The sequence below is a fragment of the Ambystoma mexicanum genome, chromosome 2q (assembly GCF_040938575.1).
Source record: "Ambystoma mexicanum isolate Mex_15411 chromosome 2q, UKY_AmexF1_1, whole genome shotgun sequence".
Taxonomy (NCBI): Eukaryota; Metazoa; Chordata; class Amphibia; order Caudata; family Ambystomatidae; genus Ambystoma; species Ambystoma mexicanum.
In genome coordinates, this window is record NC_090924.1 from 1415835188 (window position 1) to 1415862709 (window position 27522).

A 27522-nucleotide genomic window follows, 5' to 3' on the forward strand; every position below is an offset into this window, starting at 1 on the left:
ATCAGTACCTTAATGACCTATAATGTGAGTGTTTTATCCTTCTTGGTTTAAATGTGCATTACAGATTTTATATGGTTTATTTCTATTGTTTTCTGAATAAAGCTTTTATGGCTATTTTTAATTGCCAAATTATAGTTGTAATGAGTATGCTGAACTACCCACATGGGGACAGGATAATCTGGAAACATAAGCCCCACCTATTTTGATATTGTGGTTGGTAGTTCACTTATTTATTTAAGCCACATCTGATTTGTAGCCTACTATACTCCAGCTGGAGATGCTCTATTATCCTGAATCGACTGCCCTGTCTGGCAGTCACTGGCCTGAAGGGTAGGTTTATCAATATCGGAGGTTGTAGGTTGTGTATCGAAAATGATGTCTGGGAAACCATTAAGCATTTATTGTTGGAGTGCAAGGGTCTTATTGACTTCAGATCACTTCTTGGAAACGCAAGGCTTTTGGCTTCATTGGCTGAGGGGTAACCAAGTATCCGGTATCATAGCTAGTTGATCTTTCCAAAGCCTTCTGCCATTGAGGTGAAGCAGTGTTCCAAGGCAGAGAAAAGCTCAGTTCCGTACCCACTCCCAGAGCATATTGGGGGTGACAGTGCTGTCAACCCCAATGTGGCCTGTCTGCAAACCTAGAGTGAGAGCATCCCCCTTGCCCTAGAGCTACATGCAGTAGGACTTGCAGCATCTGGAGGATTAAAGCATCCAGGTGTCATGTTTTGCATTGCTCAAACCAACTCTAACTGCATTTGAACTGCTGCTTTCCTGCCTTTGGCACTCACCTTTTGAACTTCAAGCTGCAGTTGCCAGACTATCAAACTGGCTCGACCATCGCCCCAACAGAACCTCGTCACCTCCCCGGCTAAAGCAGCAGCATACTGTGCAGGTGACTTCGAACCGCTAGGACTTTACATTGCAGCTTGACTCAACCCACTGGATCATTGCGTCGACCAGAGTTTGAGCCACGCTCAGTTATTGAAATGCACGCTACTGGTGATGCATCGCACAACACTCCATTCGAGCTGCATAGAGCACTGCTTGGCTTGACACCCGACTCGCCGCAATCGAACCTGATTCGAGCACCACAAAACGGGGTTCTATACCATCGAAGTGATCAACATTGGAATCAATCAAGTGGCCCGCACCTGTCCACATTGTAGGACCCTAGAGACTGCACCTTTTTCCAACAAGGCACATCCTTTTTATCAGCATTATTGCATTTCTTGCCTGTTTACTCCCTGCCAAAGCTTAGAGTGCTTATACATTCCTGCTCTGGATCTTCTGTCTTCTTTTACAACGGTGTGTTTTTTTTTATAGTGTTTTAAATGGTTAGTTGTATTGTTTAATTATAGCCTATATTTATAGAATCTTGATCAGACTTTTTTTTTGGAACCCTCAAACTAAGAGGGAGTGGCGTCCCTTCTGCGGAACAAGGGTGACATTTTGTTTTCTCACCCCAAAAAGCTCCAGGTACCCGGTGTAGTATGCCATTATGCAATAACCTGTTGCTTGATTCAATGCACATAACCTAATCCATGCAGTGTTGAACACTTGCACTGCCCTGTATCTTCTTGCCCACTGCTAGCTTTCTACATACGACTGCCAGACCTCCACATATTCAGATTCGCTTCTGCGGGGCTAACGTGGTGGTGCCATGTGTACTACTGACCCCGGTCCTGCTGCTCTTCTGGCAACTTTTCACTAAGACCCTTGTGGATGGCAGGGCGTGCAGAGCTGATGCTTCAGCCGCTAGAAGGGGACTACCTCCGTGTACCACACTTGGCAGCAAGGGTCGTCCTTTGGGGGGGGGGGTGGGTTGGCTATGGAACTGCCAAAGGACGCTCTACAGTGGTCGGTTAAAGTAGATAAAGCAAAAAGAGCATCATTGTAAAATACTTAGGACAACCAGCTGGAGGCCAGCAATAAAGTAGCTTGTCCAGGAACAGGTTTACATGGGGTAAATCTTATCCTTTATTCCCCCCTGGAGAAGGGAGTAGCCATGAGAGGAGAAGGAGGTGATGCCTGGTTCGGTGAAGCTGTTTTTTTTTTGGCTATGATGAGGAAGAGCGACTGAGTACTGACCCAATCTTGTTTATTGTGGGGGACACATTGATTAAAATGGGTCCAGCGTGTGGTAATCTAATAATAAAGGGATTTTTTCCTCGTTTATTTAAAGGTACAAAGACAACAACGGGCAGCCGGTTTGGTTTACACTGGGCATCAAGGAGGTGATCGTCGGCTGGGACAAGGGCCTGCAGGGGATGTGCATAGGGGAAAGGCGAATACTGACCATTCCCCACAGCTTGGCCTATGGCAAAAAAGGGAAAGGTAAGCTTTTTTCTAAGCAGCACTGCACCAAGGTAGGATTTTGGGGAGTAAAATGATTTTTCAGGGAATACAAAATTACCATTACCCATGTGAGTAAACATGTTTTAACTAAAGCGAATTGTTTTAGTAGTTAACGCTTCTCTGCATCTAGTTATGTATGCACTTTAAAATATACATTTGTATCACTTTCTATGAGGCAGTACTAATAATGGTACTTTCTTCCAATGGCACTACGTGTACTTCTGGCCCAAACATATCCATGGAGCTGGGTGTGTTTACTCCCCATTTTAATTTTTTATTGGTATTTGCCTATCTTTAGGAAGTAAAAGGGGGCGAAACGCCCCTTATCTGTAGGCCAGCACTTCCTGGTAATGAATGGAATACTACCCAACTTTGCACTGCCCTGCCCGTTAAAAAATGTTAATGGAGTCATGTTTGTTAAGTAGTGAAGTTTAGCTCTAGTAAATGGGTGTCGAGTACTTTAATTGATTCAGAAGGTGCATCAAAGCGCTTTGACAAGGTATGTGTTTACTGATAAGCACTTTAGTAAGCCTTCCAAAAATGGAGTTTAAATCGTCCAGTTCGGCTGCTATAGTTGACCACCGTAAAATGCTGCTAACTAGATTACCTGCAGTAGTTGGACACACCTTTACTATTGTGTTAATAACTCGTTCCACTGGCTATGCAAGGGGTAATGGCCCGGCAGCCCAAGTTAAACACCCTTGCTTCTCTCAGGCCTTTAACTGGGGCACCACAAGGTTATCCTTGTTATACTCCTTTGAACAGGTTAATAATGCCATTTGCACCCCGGGTTGCCAAAGTGTTAGGAAGCGTATACTAACTGTTAATAACCTATATACCTGCACACCTTTTTAAAAAACATTTTTTTAGAATTGAGATAGATATATTTTGTTTTTTAAAAAAAAATCATATTTTATTAACATTTTAGGTTTATAACATCATAACATGGGTCTCCTTAACACAATTATAACAATAACCCTCCCCCCACCCTCTCGTGCCATTGATCTAGCTCGTGTGGTTAGTTCGCCTGATAGGCCCATAGAGAATGTTTCAGGGTATTTTCTGCCCATCACATTGCACACTGGAGTTTTGGGCCCAACTCTGAACATTCTCTTTTGCCCAGTGCCCTTCCTGGTGGCTGTCACTCTAGGCTGATCGTCCGTATTTTTCAAAGAAAGGAAACCACCATTCCTCAATGTTTGATTTGGACTCATCTAGGAGGTGTGTTAGAAACTCCATATCATAAATGGCGCAAACTTTAGTGACCCATTCTTTTTCTGTTGGCCTGGGCAGGTTTTTCCATTTTTGGGCCAGACAACACCTGGCTGCCACCAGCATAGTCTGCAACATGTGGCCCTGGGTTTCCTCCTGTTCCTCCTCCACATCAATACCAAAGAGGAGGAGCCAGGGGCACTGGGCCCTCTCAACCCCTTTTATCCAGGACAGGACCTCTTCCCAGTTTAAATGGACGACCAGGCACCTCCCCCACATGTGTATATAATCGCCTAGTGCCTTTCTACATTTCCAACAGTGCGGGTCATATCCCACCCTCATCCTAGCAATCCTCTGCGGGGGAGGAGTCACTCGCCTCCACATTTCTCCACATATACCGTTTCTTACTTGCCAAGAGTCAGTAGGTAATGGCTAGTGGTGAGCACCAATTCTGAGGGCTGTTTGTTGTGTTGGCATCTCCATATTGTGTGATAATTTCTACCTTGAAATCCACTCCTATCTTCTGACGTCATGGCTGCTGTGGCCATTCTACTACTCTTTGGAAAGCACCCTGTACAGCAAGTATGCTGATATATGTAGATCCCAAGACGTGGAGCTTGACAAGAATTGCTGTAATACACACATGTCATTCTACGAGTACCCATACCCACTGCGTAACACACTCTGAATCTCTCATGACCGGGTATCGAATAGATCTCTAGTCAGTTGTCACATTTTTTGTTTACCACAAAATTGAAAAGTTGAAAAATAAAAAAGACCTCTGTGTTATTGGAAATTTCCGCACCTCAGCCATGCATTACTTGCTTTTCTATTCTACACTACAAGTATTTGGCATTCATACATCTGCATAAAATCCAACCTGCTAAAATTATTGCCTCACTCTTCCTAGTAGTACTCTGCTACTATCAAAATAAAAATATATTATTGAGTATTAACGGGAACCCGTGACTCAATATTTATTTCTTGATGAGTTTGCAGGGCATTAAACAGTGGACCTAGGGACCTGTAGTACGAAGTGGGACATGATGCCATCAGACGGCCCAGATACTCTTTCCAGGGAAAGTGGTTGAGTTTTCAGGGCGGCCTTGAGGCCACATACTGGGATTAATGTTGGGGGGCGGTCGGGGGCGATTAAGACGAAGGAGCAAAATGGAACAGGTACAGCAGCGAGGCTGAGAGGGGTTTGGGGTCTCGTGGTGTAAACATGGAAGTAGTGTGAGGGCATTTGTCCCGTTATGAGGGCGGTGGGCTGAACCACTTTGAGGAAGCCACCCTGCCTTGACCATGCTTGGAGATGGTGGAAGTTCGCTGGGGCTGAGCAGGGAGCATCCAGCTAGCCTAAGTTCCTTCTGCCTTACATATGTGGGTGAAGGTTAAGCTTGGCCGGCTTGAAGACCATGAATTGTTGAAGTTTTCTTCGCTTTTTCCACCAGTTGTGAGGGTGTTTGAAGGGGAGCCATTAGAAGCCAGTTGGAAGATTACCTCAATGTTTAGCGTTTTAAGCATCGTCAGTAAATCGCGCCATCCAGTGTGTTCAGGCAGTCCATGATGAGTGAAGACCGATCATGGTGGAGAAGATCCATATATCGCCAGTACGAGAGCCAAAGGAGGTTATAAGCTTGCCAAGACTCTTGGTGTAGGAAATGATTTGGGGGACCAGGAACGGATCATTCGGGGCTCATAGACGTGTACGAGAAGTTTAAGGAAGTGCAAAAGGAGTGATTCGCTAAATGGGAAGCAAGCACATAACTCTGGAAGCTATGGTCAATATGTAAATTATAGCTATATAATCATTATGTTAAAAAATGATGCATGTGGGAACAAGGGCATCTTAAAAATGTTCAGCTTTAACAAATGATTGCTCCTCTAAACGTGTCTTACTTTACATTTTGTAAAGGATCAGTCAGAATGGAAACAAAATATTCTTTTCAGAAAGCAGGGCATCAAAGCTCACACATGCAGAGCAAAGTGAGTGGAGAGAGTACATTGGCCCCATGTTTTAAAAACTGATCTCTTCTAGGTGACCCAATATCCCAGTTTTGCCGGAAGTGGCCCCCCTGTCCCTTTTCCTGCAGGGAATGATTACATCTTTGCTATGGGCAATGATTATGAACCAAATGAACATATTAGTTTCAGAGTTGTGCAATGTCACTTAAGCCAGACCTCTGCCATTGTCCAATGGGCTCCAACACGGAACCTTTCAGTTACCAGCCAGGTGCACTAACTGATTGTGCCACAGAAACCGGTTGGCAAATGAACACATAGCAAGGCCTGTAATATGAATCCGAGCAATAGCTGTTTAGTCAAAACTACACAAGGTCTACGCAGGAGCAGTGCTGGAAATGTAGCTTGATGGGAAGGGAGCAGTGGTGGCGTTGTCGGGAGTGGGGCTGAGTTGGCAGTCCTACTTAGGTTTGTGTGTGCCCGTTTATTTTTATCTTGAACAAGTAGTCACCCTATCGCCGTTTCATATCTGGAGAGCGTGTTGTCATGCACTGCCTTAGAAAACATGGAGAGTGTTACTGATTTGTTTGGTCTGTCCTCTTCATCGGCACGGGATGCGACCCACAGTCCTGTGAGCTGGAAGGGTTATTGAGAGTTGGGAGGAGGAGTTGAGGGATTGAAAGGATGCGCTAGAGCGATCCTAAGAATGCCTTTCTGTGGACTGAGGAAAGTAACCAGCAGAGACACAAATCAAGTCAATTTGTGCAAGAGAAACTCTGAATGGTTGGCTTCCAACTGCTCAGCTGTAGCAAGGCCGAGGCATGTAGCAACTGCAGAGAAGGGCCAAGAAACTAAGGTTAAGAAGCAATGCTGCTTGTTAGAACTTGATGTCCAAAATGCACAGCCATCAAAGAAGGTGTGGCCCAAAGGGAGACTTTAAGAAACCGAATACTGTGAGGAGTCAAAAATGAGTCGGACACAAATTTGCAATTGTTTTGGTTAAAGACTTTATTTGAAAATAAAAGGGGTTGGGAAAAGGCCTCTCAAAAACGAAGGCTCTGTCTGTTTCAAGATGTAAAAAACAAAACTGTCTAATGTTCTGTTCTGACCCTCACACTGCAAACTTAACTTTAAGATGGAAAGGGGGCGTGGCTAACCGCCATGTGAAGAGGACGTTCGCTCCTTGCGCTCCGCTTGATGCGACCATCATAAGCTGCTTTTAACTACTTTTTTCGGGGGCTCCGAACCCCACGAACCGCCTCATCGAGGGCCGACATCCTGCTGCACCTGCGGGTCGATTCCTGTGGCCCTGGAGGACCGGTCTCGCCCTAAAGACCGTGCGACACGATCCCGCGGACCAGGGCCAAGATGGCGGCTCCCGAGCCCTGCAAGATGCGGCGGCCCGCACTCTAAAGCCGCTCGCGCCGTAACACTCAGCTGAGGGCCGAGGACACACGAACGCCCAGCGGGACTGACGAGGGGGGCCTGTGGGGCACCCGTGAAGCTTGGAGCGCGAACGACGGTGCCAACGGGACGACCAGCCTGGAACGTCCCGGACGAGGGCGCTGCCAGCCACAGAACCGGGAGCCAGGGTCTCGGAGGCCCCTCGAGGTGAGCGGGGGGGACTAACGCAACCGACACATACAGGCGTGCCCGGCCTGGTAACCCGAAGAAGCGGCCCCGGCGCACACTATCCGTCCCCCCTGTGCCTACGGAGCCGCCCACAGCATACAGCGATCCGCCATCGCGGCCCACCCGATACGGCTTCCTCGGCCACTCCATCGCGGCTCACCCCGGCCACCTCGGTAACAGCGAAGCCCGGAGGCTCAGTCGACATGTCTACCAAAGGAGCAAGGGCTAAGCAACGTCAGACCACCATCGACACGTTCACGGCGGCGGGGCCCACAGCGCCAGATAACATGAGCGAGACTCTTGCTGCAGACCTACCCGACCCCTTGGGGCCTTCAGCGGAACCTAGTAACACACAGATCCTTGAAGCTATCAAACTTTCCCAGGCAGCCGTGGAGCATAAAATAGACGCTGTCGCCATAGACTTGAACCTCCTGCGCCAAGACGTCCGATCCCTGGCCGGCAGAACAGAGGTGCTGGAGGCCCAGGTCCGCGAGAACACGGAAGCTAAGACAGTGCTCCTCAAAGATGTCGATGCACTTCAACAAAAAGTTAAAAACCTAGAAGACAGGGTCGAGGAGGCAGAGGGGCGCGCACGCCGCAACAACATTCGCCTCCTGGGGCTCCCGGAGGGCATCGAGGGATCGGACCCCACGAACTTCGTAGAGAATCTCCTGATACAGGAGATTGGAGCAGAAAAACTCTCTCAGGGCTTTGTAATCGAAAGGGCTCACCGATCCCTCACATCGAAACCCCCTCCTGGCAGCCCACCCAGACCCGTGATCGCAAAAGTACTTAACTACAGAGACCGGGAAACCATCCTCACCTTCTCGCGGTCAGGCGGCCAGATCTGCAGGGGTTCAGCCAAGATATCCATCTACCCTGACTATACATTTCAGGTTCAAATGAAGAGGGCACAGTTCATACACATCAAAGCAAGACTGAAGGCTGCAGGCCTACGCTACATGCTCCTCTACCCCTCCAGATTGAAGGTGATACGAAACAACAGAACTCACCTCTTCGATACTCCGGCAGAGGCCCGAGACTGGATGGACAGGGAGCAGATCCCAGAGGTCGAAGTCAGGAAACGACAACCCCGCTGAGCCCCGTCTCTCAGGGCCCCGGTGCCTTTCGGAGGCCCCACCATGGAACGGCCACTTACGCCGCAGCTGACCGGATTTCATAACACGAGGCGCCCGGACGAACACTCTCCTACCCCTGGAAGTTCTTTCTTGTTAAGGGTACTCATTACCCGCCCGTAGGGCACCATGCGACCGTCCTTCGGTCTAAAGGAGCGGAAACGGGTCTGTCATAGTGAGGAGCTCCTCACTCGACCTGGTTTATGTTGGGGAAGTTCACAGTTACGGGGGGGAGGGATAGGGGAAGTTGGCACAGTTGTTAAGTGCCCGAATCAGGGACAACCAAGACCACCAACATCCATTTCAGTCAGCACGGACGAGGCACCTACCCTCCGCTGGATAGGCTGGCAGTCACTGAAGCAGAAGTTCGGGGGTGCAAGTAACCCGGCTGAGACCCGCATGCACGAATCTCCAGGAAACCACAAGACCCCCACGATCCTCCGGCCACTGGTGGTGCTCCCGGGGGCGTTGGACATAGCCACCAGAATCCCAAATCTCACATGGCCGATTCGTTGAAAATCCTGACGTGGAACGTCAGAGGCATGAACAGCTTCGTGAAACAACGGCGCATACTCTCCTATATTAAAAGAAGCAAAACCAAAATAGCCCTGCTACAAGAAACACACCTTACATCGGACAAACTGAAAGCATTGGCAAAGGCCTGGCGTGGTACCCTGGTAGGTTCCTCCTACTCCTCCTACGCCAGGGGTGTCCTGATCTGGGTGGACCCCTCTGTCCCCTTCCGGTTGGTCGGCTCCAAAGCAGACAATGAGGGCAGGATGGCAATTGCATGTGGCACCATTGAAGGGAGAGAGGTTTGTCTAGTCAGCACTTATGCACCCAACCATGATGCAACCACCTTCTTCCACTCCCTGTATCCACGCCTCGGCCCTTACAGGGACCAAACCATGATATGGGGGGGCGACCATAACTGCACCTTAGACCCCCTGAGAGACAGGTCGGACGATAAACATACACGCCCTTCCCCGCCTGCCAAAATTCTGTCAAGGTTGATACAGCAGTTACAACTCCGAGACTTGTGGAGAGAACAGCACCCAGATGCACGTGTGTTCTCCTTTTACTCCCCTCCTCACGCAGTCCACACTAGGATAGACTACCTTTTCGTGAGCCTAGAACAACAGGCAACGTTCGGCGGTGCTCAGTACCAGCCCAGAGTACTGTCCGATCATTCCCCACTAGTAGCCACCTGGGAGATCTACCCGCCTAGACCCCCGGTCCCCACCTGGAAACTTAGGGCTGAAGCTCTCCTAGACATAGCCCTTCGCGAACACATTGCTGATAGGACTGAAGACTACTGGGAAAGGAACCTCAACAGTGTTAAACACATAGGCACCGCCTGGGAGGCATACAAGGTGGTCCTGAGAGGGGAGATGATTGCAACCATGGGCGGAGCACTGAGGTCGATTACTTCCTCCTTAGAACATGCAGAGAATGAGTTGGGGGAGCTCGAAGGCAGACTAGACCCATCCCCAGAACATTTACAGAAGGTGATTGACCTCAAACAAACCTGTCTCACGCACTGGGAGTCCCTGGGTAGGCTGAGCTATGCCAAACACACTGAACGTACCCACGCTCTAGGTGATAAACCTGGTAAACTCCTAGCTTGGCTGTACAAGAGAGAAGCCCCCAGAACACCCATTTGCCAAGTACTCAAACCAGATGGCTCCCTAGTGCACACCCAGACTGAAATTAATTCGGTGTTCTCTGACTTTTACAGCAATTTATACGCCGAACCCCCACCCGTGGACGTCTCCGACATAGAGGACATCCTGGACGACATAGATCTCCCCAGGCTAGAGCCCCATATGACGGACGCCTTGGACGAACCCATCACCCCAGATGAGGTCAAGGCAATCATTAGGTCACTCCCAACCGGTAAGTCCCCAGGCACTGATGGCCTCCCTGGGGAATTTTATAAATTGTACGAGGAGACCTTGGCCCCACTGTTGGCACAGGTGTTCAACGAAGCCTACGAGCGGGGTGCCCTCCCCGACTCCATGAGGGAGGCGGTGATTGTCCCTCTCCTGAAACCCGGGAAAGACGGATCGCACTGCGGCTCATATAGACCCCTCTCCATGTTAAATGTCGATTGCAAGATCCTAACCTCCCTGCTAGCTAGTAGACTGCGAAGGGTAATTCCCCACCTGATCCACCAGGACCAAACGGGTTATGTGCCCGGTCGCTCCATAACAGAGAACCTGCGTAGGTTGCACCATATTATGTACAGCACGGAGCAGAGGCCTCAGAAATACGCGGTGGCGTCACTAGACGCCACCAAGGCCTTTGATTCAGTGCGTTGGGAATGGCTTTATGCCACTATGGCTAAAATGGGGATAGGACCTGCCTTCCTGAAATGGACCCGGCTAGTCTACACCAACCCCACCGCTAGGGTGCGCACGAACAGGACCTTCTCAAACAAATGGGCGTTACATAGAGGCACTCGCCAGGGCTGCCCACTCTCCCCGATGCTATACATCATCGCCACCGAACCCGTAGCCACGTACCTTAGGCAGGAATACGGAGATGGGGGGTATTGTAATCGACGGAGTGACCCACCTCGTCTCTATGTATGCGGATGATACGCTATTGTTCTTACATAACCCCGAACACCTCCTGCCCTACATCCTAGAAACACTGGACGGATTCAGTAGATACACGGGTATCCGTATTAACAAAGATAAGTCCTGCCTCTACCCGCTTGCCGCCCTACATAAAGATGGCCCTGGATCCCTCCCCTCCCTTGATCTAGAATGGCAAGCGACCTCCTTTAGATACCTGGGAATCACCATACACCGGGACCCATTCACGGAACATACACTTAATACGGTGAGAGCCAAAGACGCTCTAGAAAAATCTATGGAATTCTGGGGTAAGCTTCCGCTCTCGATGGCCGGTAGGGCCGGTCTACTCAAAATGGTTGCTCTCCCCCGCCTACTATATAACTTTACAAACGTTCCCTACAATATCCCCCCCTCCTTCTTTAAAAACATAAACAAACTATGCAGACGGTTCCTTTGGCAGGAGGGCAGACACAGGGTGGCGCTGGACACACTCCAAAGACCTTACGAGAGGGGAGGAGTTAAGGTCCCTAATTTCGAATTGTACTACCTGGCGAGCCAGCTAAGGCAAGTGATGCGATGGATGGCCGATGAGACCTCCTCGGACACTCGGCTCCTCCAACCTGCATTACCCTACCTCCTCCTGAGGGACCTACTGTGGGCACAGGGCAGATTCACACAGCCCCTTCCATACTTAATTAGACTTGGTATAAAGCTCTGGAACAGAGCGTGCAAAACTGTGGGGCCAGCTGATCCTTTCTCACCTCAAATCCCTATAGCAGCAATTATGGCTCATCAGCCATGGGGCTTTCACGAATCACGCACCCAATGGGAACCTTACGGAGTGGCCACCCTGGGAGACTTAATGCGGGATGAAGAGATCATGCCCTTTCCTGATCTCGCTGAAACTACGGGATTACCCGCTGGCCAATTTTTGCTCCATGGGGCAGTGATACACGCCATTAGGGTCAGATGGCCGGAGGCTACCACCCCCATGACGGAAAATACGGTCATAGAAACACTATTGAACACAGCCGAGGGCGGCCATGAAACCTCGCGATTGTACGAAACCCTGCTCCAGGGCACGACTAACACCGAGCTTAAATGTAGAGCAAAATGGGAAATCGAATTTGGCTTAGACTTCACGGATGCCGAATGGGAGAAAATAACCCATTACCATAAAAAAGTCTCCAGGAATGCCCGATTGCAACTCATTCAACTGTACATCACTAACAGAGCCTACCTAACACCAGAGGCTATATCTAATTTCAGGGGAGCCGAGGTCCAGCTATGCCCCAAATGTAGGGAGCCGAAGGCGGGTATGACGCATATGTTCTGGGGCTGCCCGGAGATACGCCACTTCTGGACACAGGTTCAGGGGAGGGTGGCGGACGCAGACATCGAGCTAGAGGTGAACTGCCCCGCAGTATGCATCCTGGGCAGATGCAAACGCAACCACAAAAACAAACCTCTGAACAAGCTCAAAGACTTGATCTACATAACTGCGAAGAGGCGCATAGCCATGGGATGGAAGAGCCCTAGGGCCCCGCACGAGGCATTGTGGTGGGGGGACCTGACTAAATGGATAACGGCGGAGACTGGCGCGTGGGAAACGGCAATCCTTGAACAAAGGCTAGACTCCAGCGGAGAACTACAACGCTGGGTGGCCTTGACTGAGCCACTTCTGCATCCTAATAACTCTGACGATGCCTCGGATGGATCGGACTTCCCTAGCCATCAATCTGGCCTATCGTAATGGGACAATAATGTTTACTTGGTCTTGAGTTGGGGGGGTGGGGGAGGGAGGGTTACGTTACTTTCTGATTATTCGTCTGATACTCAAGCGATGTATACTTGTTTTTGTTAATCTGTTAAAACCAATAAATACATTTAAAAAAAAAAAAAAAACTTTAAGATGGAAAGGGGATTCGTCTTTAACCTTGATTTGGTTTGGAAAAAGTGTTCACAAAGGAAGGATAAATGATTTAAACAAACGTTTTTTCAAGGATAAAGTTCCAGAGGGTAGCTCCCTTCCCCATGATTCCTCTTTACTCCTTGAGATGTTCATGCAACACAGTTTGTTGGGCCTCTCCTCCCCAAGTACACTTGCACAACAATCTTTTGGCTTCAATCTTCGGGCCTCTCTTGGCTAAATGCAACACCTGAACACAACACTGTTTGTTTTTTTAATTTTCTCATACCCTTTTCCAATTGCCTAATTTGCTTCCTTGCCAGGACCTCACACTCTTGAGGTTGCCTGTAGTATTCTCCTGCCAGGACTTCTGCTCATTTGGGGTTTTCACCCACTCCCAAAGCTGTCTGTATATAGTATTCAATAATGTATCTTCCTGATATATTATCTTTCTTCTACTTTCTTGGTATTGGCACTGTGTACATATACACGTTTGCAAAGGGTTTACTTGCGACTTAAGTTTCCTTCTAGTATGTCCATCTCTTCTCTCTCTCTCTCAGGTAACTAGCTTTCAATTGTATGCATTCAGCATGTTTGCCCATACGCCTTTGTGTCCCCGTTGCTCTTAGGAGGACTTGCGGCTTCTGTAGGCATTGGTATCCTCCATCTCGCGGTTAGGAGGACTCGCGGCTTCTGTAGGCATTGGTATCCTCTCTCTCACGGTTAGGAGGACTCGCGGCTTCTGTAGGCATTGGTATCCTCTCTCTCACGGTTAGGAGGACTCGCGGCTTCTGTAGGCATTGGTATCCTCTCTCTCACGGTTAGGAGGACTCGCGGCTTCTGTAGGCATTGGTATCCTCTCTCTCACGGTTGGAGGGGGGGGTCCCTCTTGCAGTCTTCTTTCCTTTGCTCGCTGGTCCTCCCCGGCTTTCTGCTGACACGCCTGCTGTCCTTTTGAGTCTGGTAAGCAATCTGCTCTCCCCTTGCATCTACGAACACCCAGGATTACTTCACCTGCTCCTCTCGTTCCCGCAGCGCCTCTCGGTTATGCAGTTCCTTCTTTGTTTGGTGGTGAGCCACTTGACCCCACCACATTGGTTCTGGTTTCTCGTCTCTCCGCCCTGTGCAGAGAAGTGTGACTCCCTCTCACACCAGTAACCACTGCTGCTGTCCTCCTTTCTCTGCTCAGGCTGCTTACATTTCCTGGGCACATGTGTGTGCTGGGAAACACTAGAGCGCTCACTAGGTTCAGTCTTTCTTACTCAATCCTTCCTCTTTATCTCCGAATTTTGTAAATTCTGTGAACCGAAGTCCATTATAAATGATTGATTTGTGGACGTTGAGTAGGCAATTTTAAAAGGTTTCGAAGTCATTTCTGATAGAATCACCTTTTTCAATTCTAGTCATCATTGCATCAGATTGGCCCACAGATTTGACTGAAGGAGTTTCCCTGTTCTTTATGGGAAGAGGGGAAGAAACATGGCAATGAGCCATGAGGGCTTCAGCCATGGGAAGGTTAGTCTCAAGAGGAAGCCATCATTCTTGCTCCTTGCCTCTTCCTCATCAAACTTGTTGGGGAAACACTAGACCGCTGACAGTGGTCCTCCTGGGGAGTGATCATCATTGCTTCTTCACTCCTCTTCTTTGTCACAGTGCTGGGAAAGAGATCTTCATTGAGGTGACTCTTATTCTTCCTCCTCAAAGTACTTTTTAGGGGATTGGTAAGAGGAGTATAATTTATGAGACTATTAGGGGAGGGATTGTTCTTCGGATCATAAGGAGGACGTTTTGGGTCCTTTGATTGGCCAAAATACAGCGTTCCATCTGGTACGTCCCCTTTACTCCCATTAGGATGCTCTTCCCCTGACATAGTCCACCTTTATAGCCACCCTCAGGGTCTGGCTGAGGTAGTGGCCGCCCTTCCCTGGCCACATTATTAAGAGACGCTGTGCTCATTTAGTCTCAAGAGACTTTGAAACGCACAGTCTACTGGAGGTGAAGTCAAAAGCTCACAAGGACCGGGTGGCTAAGACAGCAGTGATAAGCCAGAGGCAGATTACAGTTCTGAATCCCTTTCATTGTGTAAATTGCCATTTATTAAATCCATCGGTCTGTTCCCAGGCATGGTGATGACCGAGGCAGATTGGGGATTGGTGACACACAGCTGGGAAGTGTGCTTCACAGCACAGGAAACTGGTTGGGAGCCAAGATGACAGACTCTTAACATGCAAGCGGCTAAAAGGGAAAAGTTAGTTGCAATAGCGAACATAAATCCACACCCACATGGCACGGTATCAAACTGGAGCATGCCAATATATGAGCAGTAAAACGCATTTGCAGCTTTTCATTTAGCTGCAAACATTTTGCGCGTTTTCCTTATGTGAGCCCCAACCACCCCGAGGTTGGGAATGATCGCATTTCTTTTGAGCCAAATAGCAATTTTCTGATGTACCTCGTGGGTGGCTCCTCATGATGTATAAATGACTAGTGGGACTGCGCGTGCCACCACATTTGGCAATTCAGTGCATTTTTTTTTTGTTTTTTTTGCAATTTCATTACATGATGTGCTGAAAATAGGCTGTTTTTCATATGTGCATGCATGCTAAAAACTGGCTGTTGCAGTTTCGGCTACTAAATGTAATACTGATTAGTGACTATTGCCTTTTGAATACTTCTATTACTTTAAACCCACTAACCCTCCTTCTTTCCCTCCAAGGAATTCTGCCAGCACAGCTCTTCCCTTTCGCTGTTTAACACTCGGTCTGTAGTTGTCTAACTCGTCTTTGCATGCAACAGTGGGAAGCCATGGTCCCTGTGCAGGAGTCGCTGCATGCTACTTTGACACTTGTTTTATCCTCCTTCGTCACCTCGTGGCCGGGTAAGAGTCCCTGTATACTGACACATGCTCTTGTTGCAATTTGTTTTGCCACAGAAACTAGCTTACAGTGCATGCCTTGGCATTTCCAGATGTTGGATGTGTTGGTTTAACAATTGGAAGTAAAAAGATCTATATATCTTAAGATTTTCCCAGAGTGTTACATTTACTTTGCTCACAATATGGAAAGCCAGAACAATATTCAAACATCGCTGTGATGAAACACTGACGTCATAAATGTGTATCCTAGTGTCTGACGTTATCAATCCTGATTGGTCAAATTCCGACCTTTGCCCCTTGGTAAAGGTCGGAGATTCACCTACTTTGGCAGCCTTCCTGCAGCCCCCACCGGCCATGCTGCCCTTCCTATTCTTGAGTTGCCATGGGTCAGCTCTGCCTCCATCTATCGTCCACTCAAGCACATGCCTCGTTGGCCCCGAGGTTCTCCTTGCATCACCTGGCTCCCGCCGCGGGCTGCTTTCCTGGATGACCCCGGCGATGCACAGTGCAGCCCAAGCTCCCTCCCATCGGCCACCCCTCTAGACTAGTGTCCCTGGTCCACAGAACCGCGCGCAGCCTGTCCCAGGGTATTTATTAATCGCTATAGTTTGGACCGAAGGCCTACATGATGTATGAGCTGCTAGAGGAAGGTGGTGGCTCCGCAGTACACCTCTGAATAATGCTGGTGACCCGCTCTTTGAACGCAGCAGAGATGGGCTGCACGAGGTAGAACCCTTTGGTTACCTTTCTTTTCTTGCAGGTAAAGTCCCCCCAGAGAGTACCCTGATATTTGACATCGAACTTATGGATATCCGAAATGGACCAAGATCCCATGAATCCTTCCAGGAAATGGACCTCAATGATGACTGGAAGTTATCCAAAGAAGAGGTAATCTCTTTCTGGCTTCTTTTTTCCTTTCCTCTCCCCTTTGACCTTTTCCCAACGTTCATATTGGAGCAGCACAACCCTGACTTTAAAGTCGGCTTTTACCCAGGTTCCAAATGCAGGGGCTTGTTACTATTGGACCTGCTACAATATGCTGGGCTTGGGCCCTTTTTCTTGTATTACCCAGGCTCCTGATATAATTTTGAGGAGTATTTTACTCAATGTTTTTCTAAAAGTTGGAAATAAACTTTAAGCTGCGAATATTTTCCATGTCCAATACAGGTAGGTTTATTGGTGTGCGTGTTTTGGAATATTTTTTTTGGGGGGGGGGATTAATTAGAAGTCCAAAATGTATCTTTCTATAAATTAAAATAGGCATTTTTACCTGAATTTTCTCTTATCGGGCACTAATAGCAGTACAGCTTCTTCCTGATCAGGTAGTAATACTATCAGAGCTTCTCCCTGTGCTGGTATCACTGACGAGAACCTATTGGTTGTTATGATTATTATTTTATTGGATTGATTTTCTTGTTTTTAGGGAGTAAAAGTCGCTGGTACAACGCTTATCCTTAAGGCTGTATACTGCCTAAAAAACGTTAGCAGCGCCATTCACAAGCTCCTCCCTCCCTGGGACATTTTCACATCCCTTGCTGAGGTGGCAAATATGAGAGTCTGCTTCCGGGTCAGCATATCCACGCTTGTAATTGTGCCTTGCTGTTTGCTCTCTGCTCGCTCAAGCTGCTCTGATTGGCGGGCATTGCTGATTGACAGGAGGTGATGAAGCAGGGAGCAATTACAAGCACGTTTAGTAGTGCTACAGCACTTGAGCGAGACTAAGAATGGCAGAAACAGAGCTGCAAATGGACTCGGCCTTTTCTGTTTGCAATTGCTCCTCATCGAAATGGTTTCACAGTGTGGCATATGCCAATTAAGTGCTGAAATGTATGCTTCTGTTGCAAGGGAGCGTACCCAGTGGTGATGGCATTCCTTTGTTTACCAAAAAAAGAAATGCCCTCACGATATGAACTCAAAACATCTGGCCCTTGTAAACAAATGCACTCCCTGAATCCCAATGACCTTTCTGCCCCCGCTTTATGGCAAATGCAGCGTGAACTAGAATGTAACCATACACGTACACCACGGATATGTTCGCTCACTCCCATCCGAAGGGCAGTGCTACCATAAAAAGTTCTGATGTTCCTGCCTAATCTGAAGAGTAACGTTAACTTAAAAATGCACTCACTGTTCTATGCACAGAAGTATACATTACAAGATGATCTTGTCATGGAGGAATTTCGTTTTTACTCCAGTAAATAATTTACTTCCAGTTTAAAATGTGGAGTAAAATACTACCACTTCAAAACATTGTGGACCTCTGACTGTGTCACACGTAGACCTGGAGAACGAATTCTTCGTTACTACTTTTTGTTTTCTTTTTTTAATTCAGTGATTCAGTATTTAGAACAATTTACACAGAGGAGGGAGGGGGGGTGGAAGGGTGGGCCCGGGTGACCTCCAACGCACTAAAGTGGTTGCAGTATCCAAATTGGGGTTTATGGGGGAGAGGGGAAGGGGGGCAGACATGGGAGGGGTGAGAGAGGTAGGCAAGGAGAGTCAGGAGGAAGTGAAGAAGGGCTTTGAGGGAGGAGCAGAAAGATGGGTAGGTAGGGGAAGAGCGGATAGAGAGGGAGTTCCAATGGAGGGGGGGGCAAGAGTTGGAAGGAGTGGAATCGCGAGGAGGCACAAAGGGCTGGGGGTACAGCGAGAAGGTGGAGATCAGCTGAGCGGAGAGAGCGGGAGGGAGAGTAAAATGAGAGGAGGGAGGCAAGATGGGGGAGAGGGGGGCGAGGTCGTGGAGATTTGTAGACCAGGCAGAGGAATTGGAATTTCAATTGCGAGAGGAAGGGGAGCCAGCCAAGTTGAGAGAGTTAGGTAGAGATAGAGTCCGAGGGCCAAGAAGACATAGAGTGCGGATAGAGGATTGGTAGATGGATTTTAGGGGAGTCGGGTGAGAGACAAAGAGTCCAAAGAGAAGAGAGGAGCAGTAGAAGAGGCGGGAGAAAATAAGGGAGGAGATTAGGAGTTTAGAAGCGTGAAAGGTGAGTGAGGAGCGGATGTTGAAGAGGTGCTGCCGACAGGCACGAGAGGTTAGAGAGATATGTGTTGTAGAAGGAGCGAGAGGAGTCAATATGGAGGCCAAGATTGCGGGCATGGGTCGAGATGGGGAGATTGGAAGGGGGAAAGTGGATGAAGGGCGGAGGGGAAGGTGAGAGAGTATTGGGAGGGAAGAAAAGCACTTCAGTCTTGTCAGTGTAGAGGGAAGGAAAATGGGACGACATCCAATTATTTATGACCGTAAAGCAGGAGAGTGTGGTGGTCAGAGGTGAAGGAAGAGAAGGAGAAAAGGAGTTAGTTATCAGCCACATAGAAGTGGTGGGAGATGCCGAAAGAAGAGATGACGGGGGCAAGAAGGGGAGGTATAGAGAGAGAAAAGGAAAGGTCCAAGCACGGAGCCCTGGGGAACTCCATAGTTCAGGGGGAAGTCGGAGGAGGTGCGGCCGCCCCAGGAGACAGTAAAGGATCGGTTGGAGAGGTAAGAGGAGAGCCAGGAGAGGACAGAGCCTTTGAAGCCGAAGGAGGACAGAGTGCTGAAGAGTAAAGGGTGATCTACGGTGTCAAAGGCTGCCGAGAGGTCAAGGAGGATGAGAATTGAGGCTTGCTTAGCGTAGCGAGAGGAGAGAGAATGAAGTACATAGGTGAGAGCAGTCTCAGTGGAGTGTTATGGGCATAAACCAGATTGAGAGGTGGGGAGGAGGGAGTGAGAGGAGACGAAAGCTGCGAGTTGAGTAGGCTAGAGGCTCAAGGAGCTTTGAGATGAAGGGGAGCAGGGAGATTGGTCTGAAGTTTGAGGCAAGAAGAGGGCTGGCTGAAGGTTTCTTCAGGATAGTTTCTTCAGGGTAGGGATGATGGTAGCGAGTTTGAAGGCAGATGGGAAGGTAGCAGAGGAGAGACAGATGTAAAAGGAGGTTGGGTAGGGGATGAGGAGAGGGTAGACTTTGGGGATGAAAGATGGCGAGAGAGATTAGATTCGGCGAGGGTGAGAAGCTTGTGAGTGGAGGAGGTTGGAGAAGTAGGAGCGCTTGGCAGATGTGAGGCAAGAGTCATAGAGAGAGTGATAAGAGAAGTAAGAGGATTGGTTGGTCGAGGAAGGGGTTTGGAGCCAGCGGCGGAGGAAGCGATGCATGGATAGAAGGTGAGAGGAGAGCCAGGGCTGGGAGGGTTTGTGAGATGGTGAGAAGGAAGTAAGAGGGTAGAGTTGGTCAAGACAGGAGGATATAGAGGAGGACAGTGGGGAGAGGGCATCATCGGCTGAGAGGGATGAGAAGTCAGGGAGAGGGGGAAGGGAGGAGGAACAAGTGTCAAGGAAGAGAGAAGGGTTGAAGTTGCGGAGATCACGCCGAGAGAAGGAGAGAAGGAGAGGGTGAGGAGGGGGAGGAGTAAGGGAGAAGGAGTGTAAAGCGTGGTCAGAGATAGTTGGGAAGAGACGATACGGGGGAGGAAGAGTGAGATGAGAGGAAGATGAGATCGATAGTGGAGCCAGAGGAGTGGGGGGGGTGGGGTTGTCAGGGGAGAGAGGAGGTAGGAGTCTAGTAAGGTGAGAAGAGGGGAAGATTGAGATGAGGGGAAGGTTAAAGTTGCCGAAGACAGGGAGAGGAGTAGGGGAGGGAGAGATGAGAGATAGAAGATGGTCCAGGTTCTCATAGAAGTAAGAGAGGGGGCCGGGAGGTCTGTAGATGATTAAGAAGGCAATTGCGTGAGGGAAGGTTAAGGATTTGAAGAGAAATTCAAAGGAGGAGAAGGTGGGGCGAGATGAGGAAAGACATTTTAGGGTGAAAAATGATTCAGACGCCGCCTCAGTGACCTGATGGGCGTGGGACATGAAAGAAGGAGGAAGAGGGGGTGGAGAGAGATGCAGGAACAGTGGAATTGAAAGGGGGGAACCAAGTCTCGGTGATGCAGAGGAATTGAAGGTTGAATCGGAGGAACGGGTCAAGGGCCGCAGTGGCTTTGTTGCAGATGGATCGGGCATTCCAGAGGGCGATGTTGACGAGACTGGAGGGATTGGCAGTGGGGATGTGTATAGGATTTGAGCGAGAAGGGATTGTGCAAGGGGGGAGGGTTGGGGAAGGGGGAGGTGAGAGAGTGGGGATGACATCTGGACGAGTAGAAGGTAAAGGAGGACGACGAAAAAGTTAATCCATTTTTTTTTTTTAAAGAACACTTGCCTTCTATAAAATAATCCATAATGAATCCATAATGGAAAATGTACAGCCATTATTACACAATACTATATAAAATATGCCATAAAGACATTAGTTAGCCCTGATTTTTATAAGCAATCATTTTACCAAGGTCTATCTGTCATCATTTCACAGCAGGATGAAGTAAAAAGATATACACATATTAGCAGGATACTGCAGTCAAACGTTATTATATAATTTGTAAACAAATAGTGTCTTTTCCCAAATCAATAATTTGTAGGTCATGCTTATTTTTCATGTTTTTATTTTGTTTAATCAACTGCCCTAGACTGTATCCAAACCAGAAATCAAATAGTATGAAGGAATATGCTACTGCAATCGCAGATGTCTGAATAGTAAATATGTCCTGAGCTTATATATTTTAAAATTTTTATTTTTTATTATTGGTCTTCTAGATAAGCGTGCAATCTGAAGGACATTGGAGAGTCCTGTTTGGTAATGACTTGAAAACACTAGGAGTAGTGTCCAGTACTCCCAACAAAAAGAAACCATAGCTAGCAAGATTGGCTAGAGAGGCAAGCTTGAGTGACACTCCGTTTGAGATCAAGGAGAGATCCAGAATCTCAAATCCACTTGCACTCTAACCTTCCACTTCTAGAAAGAAGAAAGAGACCAAGGAGAAATCCTGTGTCACTGGTAAGAAAAAAGGGGCTCAAATCCAAACCTGCTCCCCGAGAGGACAGTCCCAGGTCACCCCCAGTGACTCTAGCTGAGGCTGAGTGGGTGGACTAACCACTTCTTCAGTCATAGCTACTTGTGAAACGGAGCTGGAGGAGAGCCTTCCCTGCTTGGAAGATCTAGATCCTAGAGACCATCCTGAACTACAAACTTTGCTTGCAGAAGGTGGACCCTCGAGGGCAGATTTCAGGACAAAGAGTGGTCGGTCCTCTCTAGAAGGTCTGAGACAATAGACCGCTTCCCAGCTGTAAGGGCAAGAGCCACAGAAGCATGGACTCTACTGGGAGGATGGACTCCTCTACAGTGAGCCTTCAGAGGCTACCCCGTGGGACTTCAGATGACTGGTAGTACCCCAGGAAGTTGGACTCCAGTTCCTGCAACTAGCACTTACAACCTCTGTCTGAAGAAGACCAAAGAGCGGCTTTCTCTGTCCCTTTACTGTCCCAAGATGGGTGCAGATGTTGAGAAACATTGCAGGAGCTGCCACATCTGCCAGACCTCTGGCAAAAGTGGGTCCAAGAATGTGGCACCTTAGTGCCACTCCCAGTGATGGGGAGTTCCATTTGCGAGGGTAGGGATTGGCACCGTTGGTCCCCTAGACCCTCCATCGGCAACCAATGTATATTGGTTGTATTAGACAATGCTTCTAGGTATCCCGAGGTAATACCTGTTAGTACTGTTACTGCCCAAGCAGTGGCTAAAGCCCTCCTTAGTATTTTCCAAGTTGTTTCTGACAGGGGGGGGGTCACATGATATGTCCCACTAGATGCACACTGTGTGGAAAATTATGGAGTAACGTATAAGTTCTCAACTGCCTACCACCTTCAAACAAACTGATTGGTAGAGAGGTTTAATCATACAATGAAGAGCATGATAGGTGCCTTAGAGAAACCCCAGAGAAGAAAGTGGGAACTTCCACTGCCACGCCTTCTATTTGCTTATAGAAAAGCTGGAGTGGGTATCGGCCCCTTTGAGCTCCTCTATGGTCATCCTGTTGCCCTGAACAAAGGATTGGAGAGTGCTTGAACCTTAAAGCCAATCCGAGTAACTGACTATATACTAGGCCGCAGGAAGAGGAGGGTGCTACTGATGACTGAAGCTACAGAAAATGTGAAAACTGGTCAAGCATTGGCATGACCAGAAAGCTAACATGGTGGAGTTTACTCCAGACCAACTAGTTCTAGTTATGGTTCCTACAAGGCAGAGAGCATACTAAACGAGGGGAAAAAAGAAAGAAAAGAATGCCAGTGCCGAAGCATAACCAACAGGACAAGGGAATCATTCTTCTGACCTTACTTGATTATAAAAGTGGTATGGGCAGTTAGGTTAGCTTTGGATGGCAGATTGTTTACTTTGGACATTTATCTCCATAGTGTTAGGGAAAGATGGGCATTCTTTTAATAAAAACACATTACAAATGTCCTCGAAGTGTCTGCATCCTCCTGAACCGCCACACCATGTAAACCCAGTAAGGTAGCCTTCCATTTTGTTTTCATTTATTGAAATGGAAGGTCACTAAGGGTTTGAGTAATTCTTACTGTGCTTCTGCTGTAGGTCTTTCATATCCTTTGTTCCCCAATATACTCTTAGCTGCATCGGGGTGTGTCTGATTCTGAAAACCATGGATTAATATCCTGGATTCTATTCTGATATAACATCAGAGTTGAGTTGGTCCATATTCTTCCCTGTATTAAGATTGCTTATTATAGTCTATCCTTGAAAGAATGGAGGTCCACTTCTAGGAAACTGGGAAGAATAGGGGGTGATTTAGGCAGATGGAGGTTTTATCTCAAAAATATGTTAATCTTCTTTTAAAGAACCTGAACCATATCCTTCTACTACCAGCTCTGCCACTGCTATAGTTCTTGCTCAGAAGACCTTAAAAACAATCGAATGGCAGACCCCAGCACTATTAGTGCATGATGGAGACCGGGATCTTTTTTACTTAAAGCACGTCTGCAAAAAGCACATCTAAAATAGGACCCCCATATACTCCTTTCGTTACTATAGATCTCTTAAGGGGGGTGTAGTGTTGACCTGCTGCATTGCAGCTTGCTTTTGTCAAAATTGTGCGAATGACTTCCTTCAAATGAAGTGGGTGGAAACTTCCCAGTCTTCCAACTTAATTTGGTATTGAGAATGGTTTACCCGATCGGAGGTTGAATAAGGACTCTTGGGAGTCTTCAAATAGTCCTGCTAGGTAGACTCGTCAATGTTGGCATTTCTTCCCAAAAAGCATTCTTTAGCATAGAAGCCGTTGGCTAGAGTCTTCCCAATTGGAATTAATCCCTGGCTTACGTGGCCTGTAGTAATGCAATGCATGTTTTTGGTGGGAGTTGGTAGGAGGGTATCTCTTTCAATGACTCAATAGTTATGCTTTTAGTTAGTAGGACTTCCTGGGATGGTCACATCCTACAAGACGCAGTATGTTTAATTCCTCTCCAAGAATTAAAGTCCTGTAAGCAACTGACCAATGACTACATGTCCCAGCAGCCCTGTGGGCTGATAGACTGTGAAACAGGTCATGGAGCAAACATACCTGAATAGACAGTAGGAAGACCGACTACTGACTGCATGGAGAAGAGCCAGTCAAGCAGACCACATACACCAGTTTGCCCTGCTTACAGAGTCCTCAGCGGAGCAGCGACATTTCAAGATGTCTGAGGTCCAGGCACCACATCGAAGGACTTGAAATGGGCATGGGAGTAAAGGAGGCAATTTGGAGTGGAAAGCATCAATTGGAAGGTCTGAGATGGGTCTAATCAGGAGCGAATAATTCCAATCTGCTTTTCATTTTATCCTGCAGTTCAGGTGTATAAGAAGGCTGGGGGAAATCATTTGAGGGCAGACTCCAGGTGGAAGCAGGTTGACTACTTACTGCTCCCTATGTAAAGTGGCAGAAAGCTACTTGGGACAAGGTATCTAACTTGCTGGCAGTCTTGGAGTAGCAACTATGTCTGATACAAGGCAGAGACCATGCCAGCAAGACCTGTGGTGGGCAGATAAATGTGTCTACAGCAAGGCGCTGGTGCAGGTACTTTAAGGACTAGACGAAAAGCTGGAGGACTGGGTCTTCCAAGAGAAGCCTGGAGAGAAGAGAGCCAGGGAGAAGTCTAAACAAGGACTGTGGAGGGGTCTGGGTTAGAGATGGTGTTTGAGCGACTAGGCTTGTGAACAAATATGTTGTCCAAGGATTCTGAACCTTTTTCTTGTAAAAGTGTTAGTCAGGAGGCTTAAGGACTTGAGTAGGTTTGGACTTCTGTGTTGGTCAACAAAGATTAAGCTTGGAGACTATGAAGGAGCCAATTGCCTGAGGAGCAGGGAGCACCTAGATCACACTGTGTTCACACTGTGTTGTCCCATCCATGGCACTGTTTTACAGATTTGTTGCCTATTATTTTTAGCTGGTCTTCGTAGTGCCTATAGAAATGTTTCCAATCCTCACCTTGAAACACCAATATTGATGTAGCTTCCTTTGGTCTGAACAACATGAGAATCAACTTTGTAAAGTGTCATTAGATCTGACTTTAGGAAGATCAAGCAATGACACAACATTGGCAGAGTTCTGTGACTCCAGTGCCATTTGTGTTCCACCTCCCTTGGATACACAAATATAGTGCCAAAGTGTGACCTCTGATCTCTTGTTGTGTTTTGGTTCTGTTTTATAGTTCTTATGCTATTTATTCTCATTTGGACTGATGACACACAGGCATTGTTATGCGAATAGGCATTGCTGGTTAGATGGTGTATCTTGAGACTTGTGCCATTACTAAATGGCAAATAAAAAAAAAATGTAAAAAGAGAAAAGGGCCAAATCTATTTGTTAAGGACAGGTAACTCTTACTTTGTGGTCATGGTATGTTTGTAGAAGTCAAAAATGTCTGGCACTTAAAAGGAATTGTATCGCTGTTATTAAGTACACAAGCCTCTGAATAAGGAAGATTAAAAAACAAATGCATAGGAAACAATATTGTTTTTTTTTTAAATCGACTAATGCAGTCTCCTTTCAAATAACGTCGGGTCTGTCTAACCCAGGTTGAGCATCGTGCCATGAAAACCTCCTGGATTCTGTGCATTTTCCTGTCTCCTGAGAAGCTATTCAGCAAATTACAAGATTTATTAACTAATGAATAAATGTCTTCCCACTCATTCTTGGGTACTACAGACACCTTTTGTTAGGATAACTAGGAAAAGGGTATTCCATGCTAGAAGATATAGTCTACAAGATGTGAGGAAGGCATTGTATCAAGCATTAGACGGACACAATGCATACAAGTTTCAAAAACATTAATTTACTAATGTGCCTGCTCCACTTTCAGCTCAATCTTCTCAAAAGCATTCTCCCTTTTCTCAGTTTCCCCCAGAGGTTCAATGTTACCTGAGCCCTGGTTCTCTCTAGGCTTGACTATTGCAATAGCCTCCTCAATCTACCTTCTTCCACTCCGCGGCCCCCAAAGCCCCCTTCAGCTAATCGAGAATAGGGCAGCGAGACTTATCCTTGGCCTTCAGCCCAGGGATCACATCTCTCCTGCCCTAAAGTTTTAATTGGCTCCCTGTTGAACGGATTCAATTCAAATCCCTCTGCATCATCCACAAGGCTGTCTGGCCACTGGGACCACACTTTCTTCAACTTTATCTTACTAAATACTCTCCCTCTAGACCACTATGTTCCTCTGGCACCAATCCTTTGTTTGTAAAGCGATTTGCTAACCAACCAAGGGTAGGTGGTCGATCGCTTTCCTCAGCGGGCTCCCTTATATGGAACAGCCTCCCCTGCCTTTGCGCCTTGAGCAAGACTTTCTTAGATTCCGGCTCCTCAAGACTTTCATCTTTACCTCCTTCTTGCCTTCTTCTCTGCTATTTTGCACAGTTGCTGTGATTGGTGTCTGGGGCCCTCATGCCTCCTCTGGGCCCTTGTCCTCCCGCACCCAATCGGCTCGGATCCTGTCTACCATCAGCACTTGGCTTGACACTCCCTTCACCCTTGAGGTTTGCACTTACTCCTAACGTGTGCCCTGGCTGTGAGGCACTCAACAACCATACACTTTCATCTGTGGCTCATCCATGAGCCCGGACTCCTCGGCGCTTAAACATTCAGAACGTGCAGCAAGGAAGAGGGCAGACTTCCTTGCTGCACTTGCACCTTCTGAATAATCACAGGCATAGTAGGTCCACCCTTCCTTCCCTTTTCTCACTTGCCTTCTAGGCCTTTTTCTAAAGTTCTTTATATTTAACTTTTGCCCTCTTGGCGTGCTTCACATTTCACTTTTTTCATTGTCCTCTTACTTAACTTTCTTTCCTTGTAATATCTTTCAAAAGCTTCTAAAACTTCAGAGACTTTTGAATGTGTGACTTCCTGTCGCAGGACCACTCTGTATACTTTTTGTTTAACAATTGCTCTCTTCATTTGTATTTTATCAGCACACCCGCAACTTTCAAATCTGTCACTTTTCCTTTAACATCAACCAGACATTTGTTGTGCTTGATAACTCACCGGTTGTGTTAAATGAATCTCATCTTTTCCTGGCAGCTCAAGGGCATTACCAACGCCTCCTCTGCTCCTCCCCAAGTCTGCCATTCACCCGGGAGGGTCACAGGCCATTTCCTGTCACCTTGAAGGTTTCTTTCCTCCGCTCGCTCTTGCCTGACTGTCTCTCGATCTGCTCACTTGCTGATCGCTCATTGGCCTTCCAACGCCCACAGCCTGGTTTGCACCGGCCTCAGAAGGAACTGCTCCTTCTCGTACCCAGCCTCGCTCAAAGTGTCTGTGTTCGCCACCTTTGTATTTTCACAGGGAGACTTAATAAGTGGCAGGTTTACATGATTAGAACTACGTGCCTGACTCTGCCTGGCCTCATTGCAGGCACGGGGCCAATGCAGGTCAGGTGAGGTAATCCTTCTGTCCTCATTCCTTCTCTCCTTTGGTGCTGTACTTAGGACCAAGACAGGAGGGATAATGGGGAGTTGTA

The 27522-nt window shown here is 47.7% G+C and overlaps 1 protein-coding gene across 1 annotated transcript in view; it reads left to right on the forward strand.

Moving 5' to 3' along the window:
• The window catches only part of FKBP14 (FKBP prolyl isomerase 14), a 35001-nt gene that overhangs the window by 5469 nt on the left and 2010 nt on the right, over positions 1-27522 (forward strand). Inside the window, exons 2-3 of the mRNA XM_069648917.1 lie at positions 2185-2336; positions 16429-16556. Coding sequence (XP_069505018.1) covers positions 2185-2336; positions 16429-16556 — 280 coding nt within the window. The remainder of the gene's footprint in view (positions 1-2184; positions 2337-16428; positions 16557-27522) is intronic.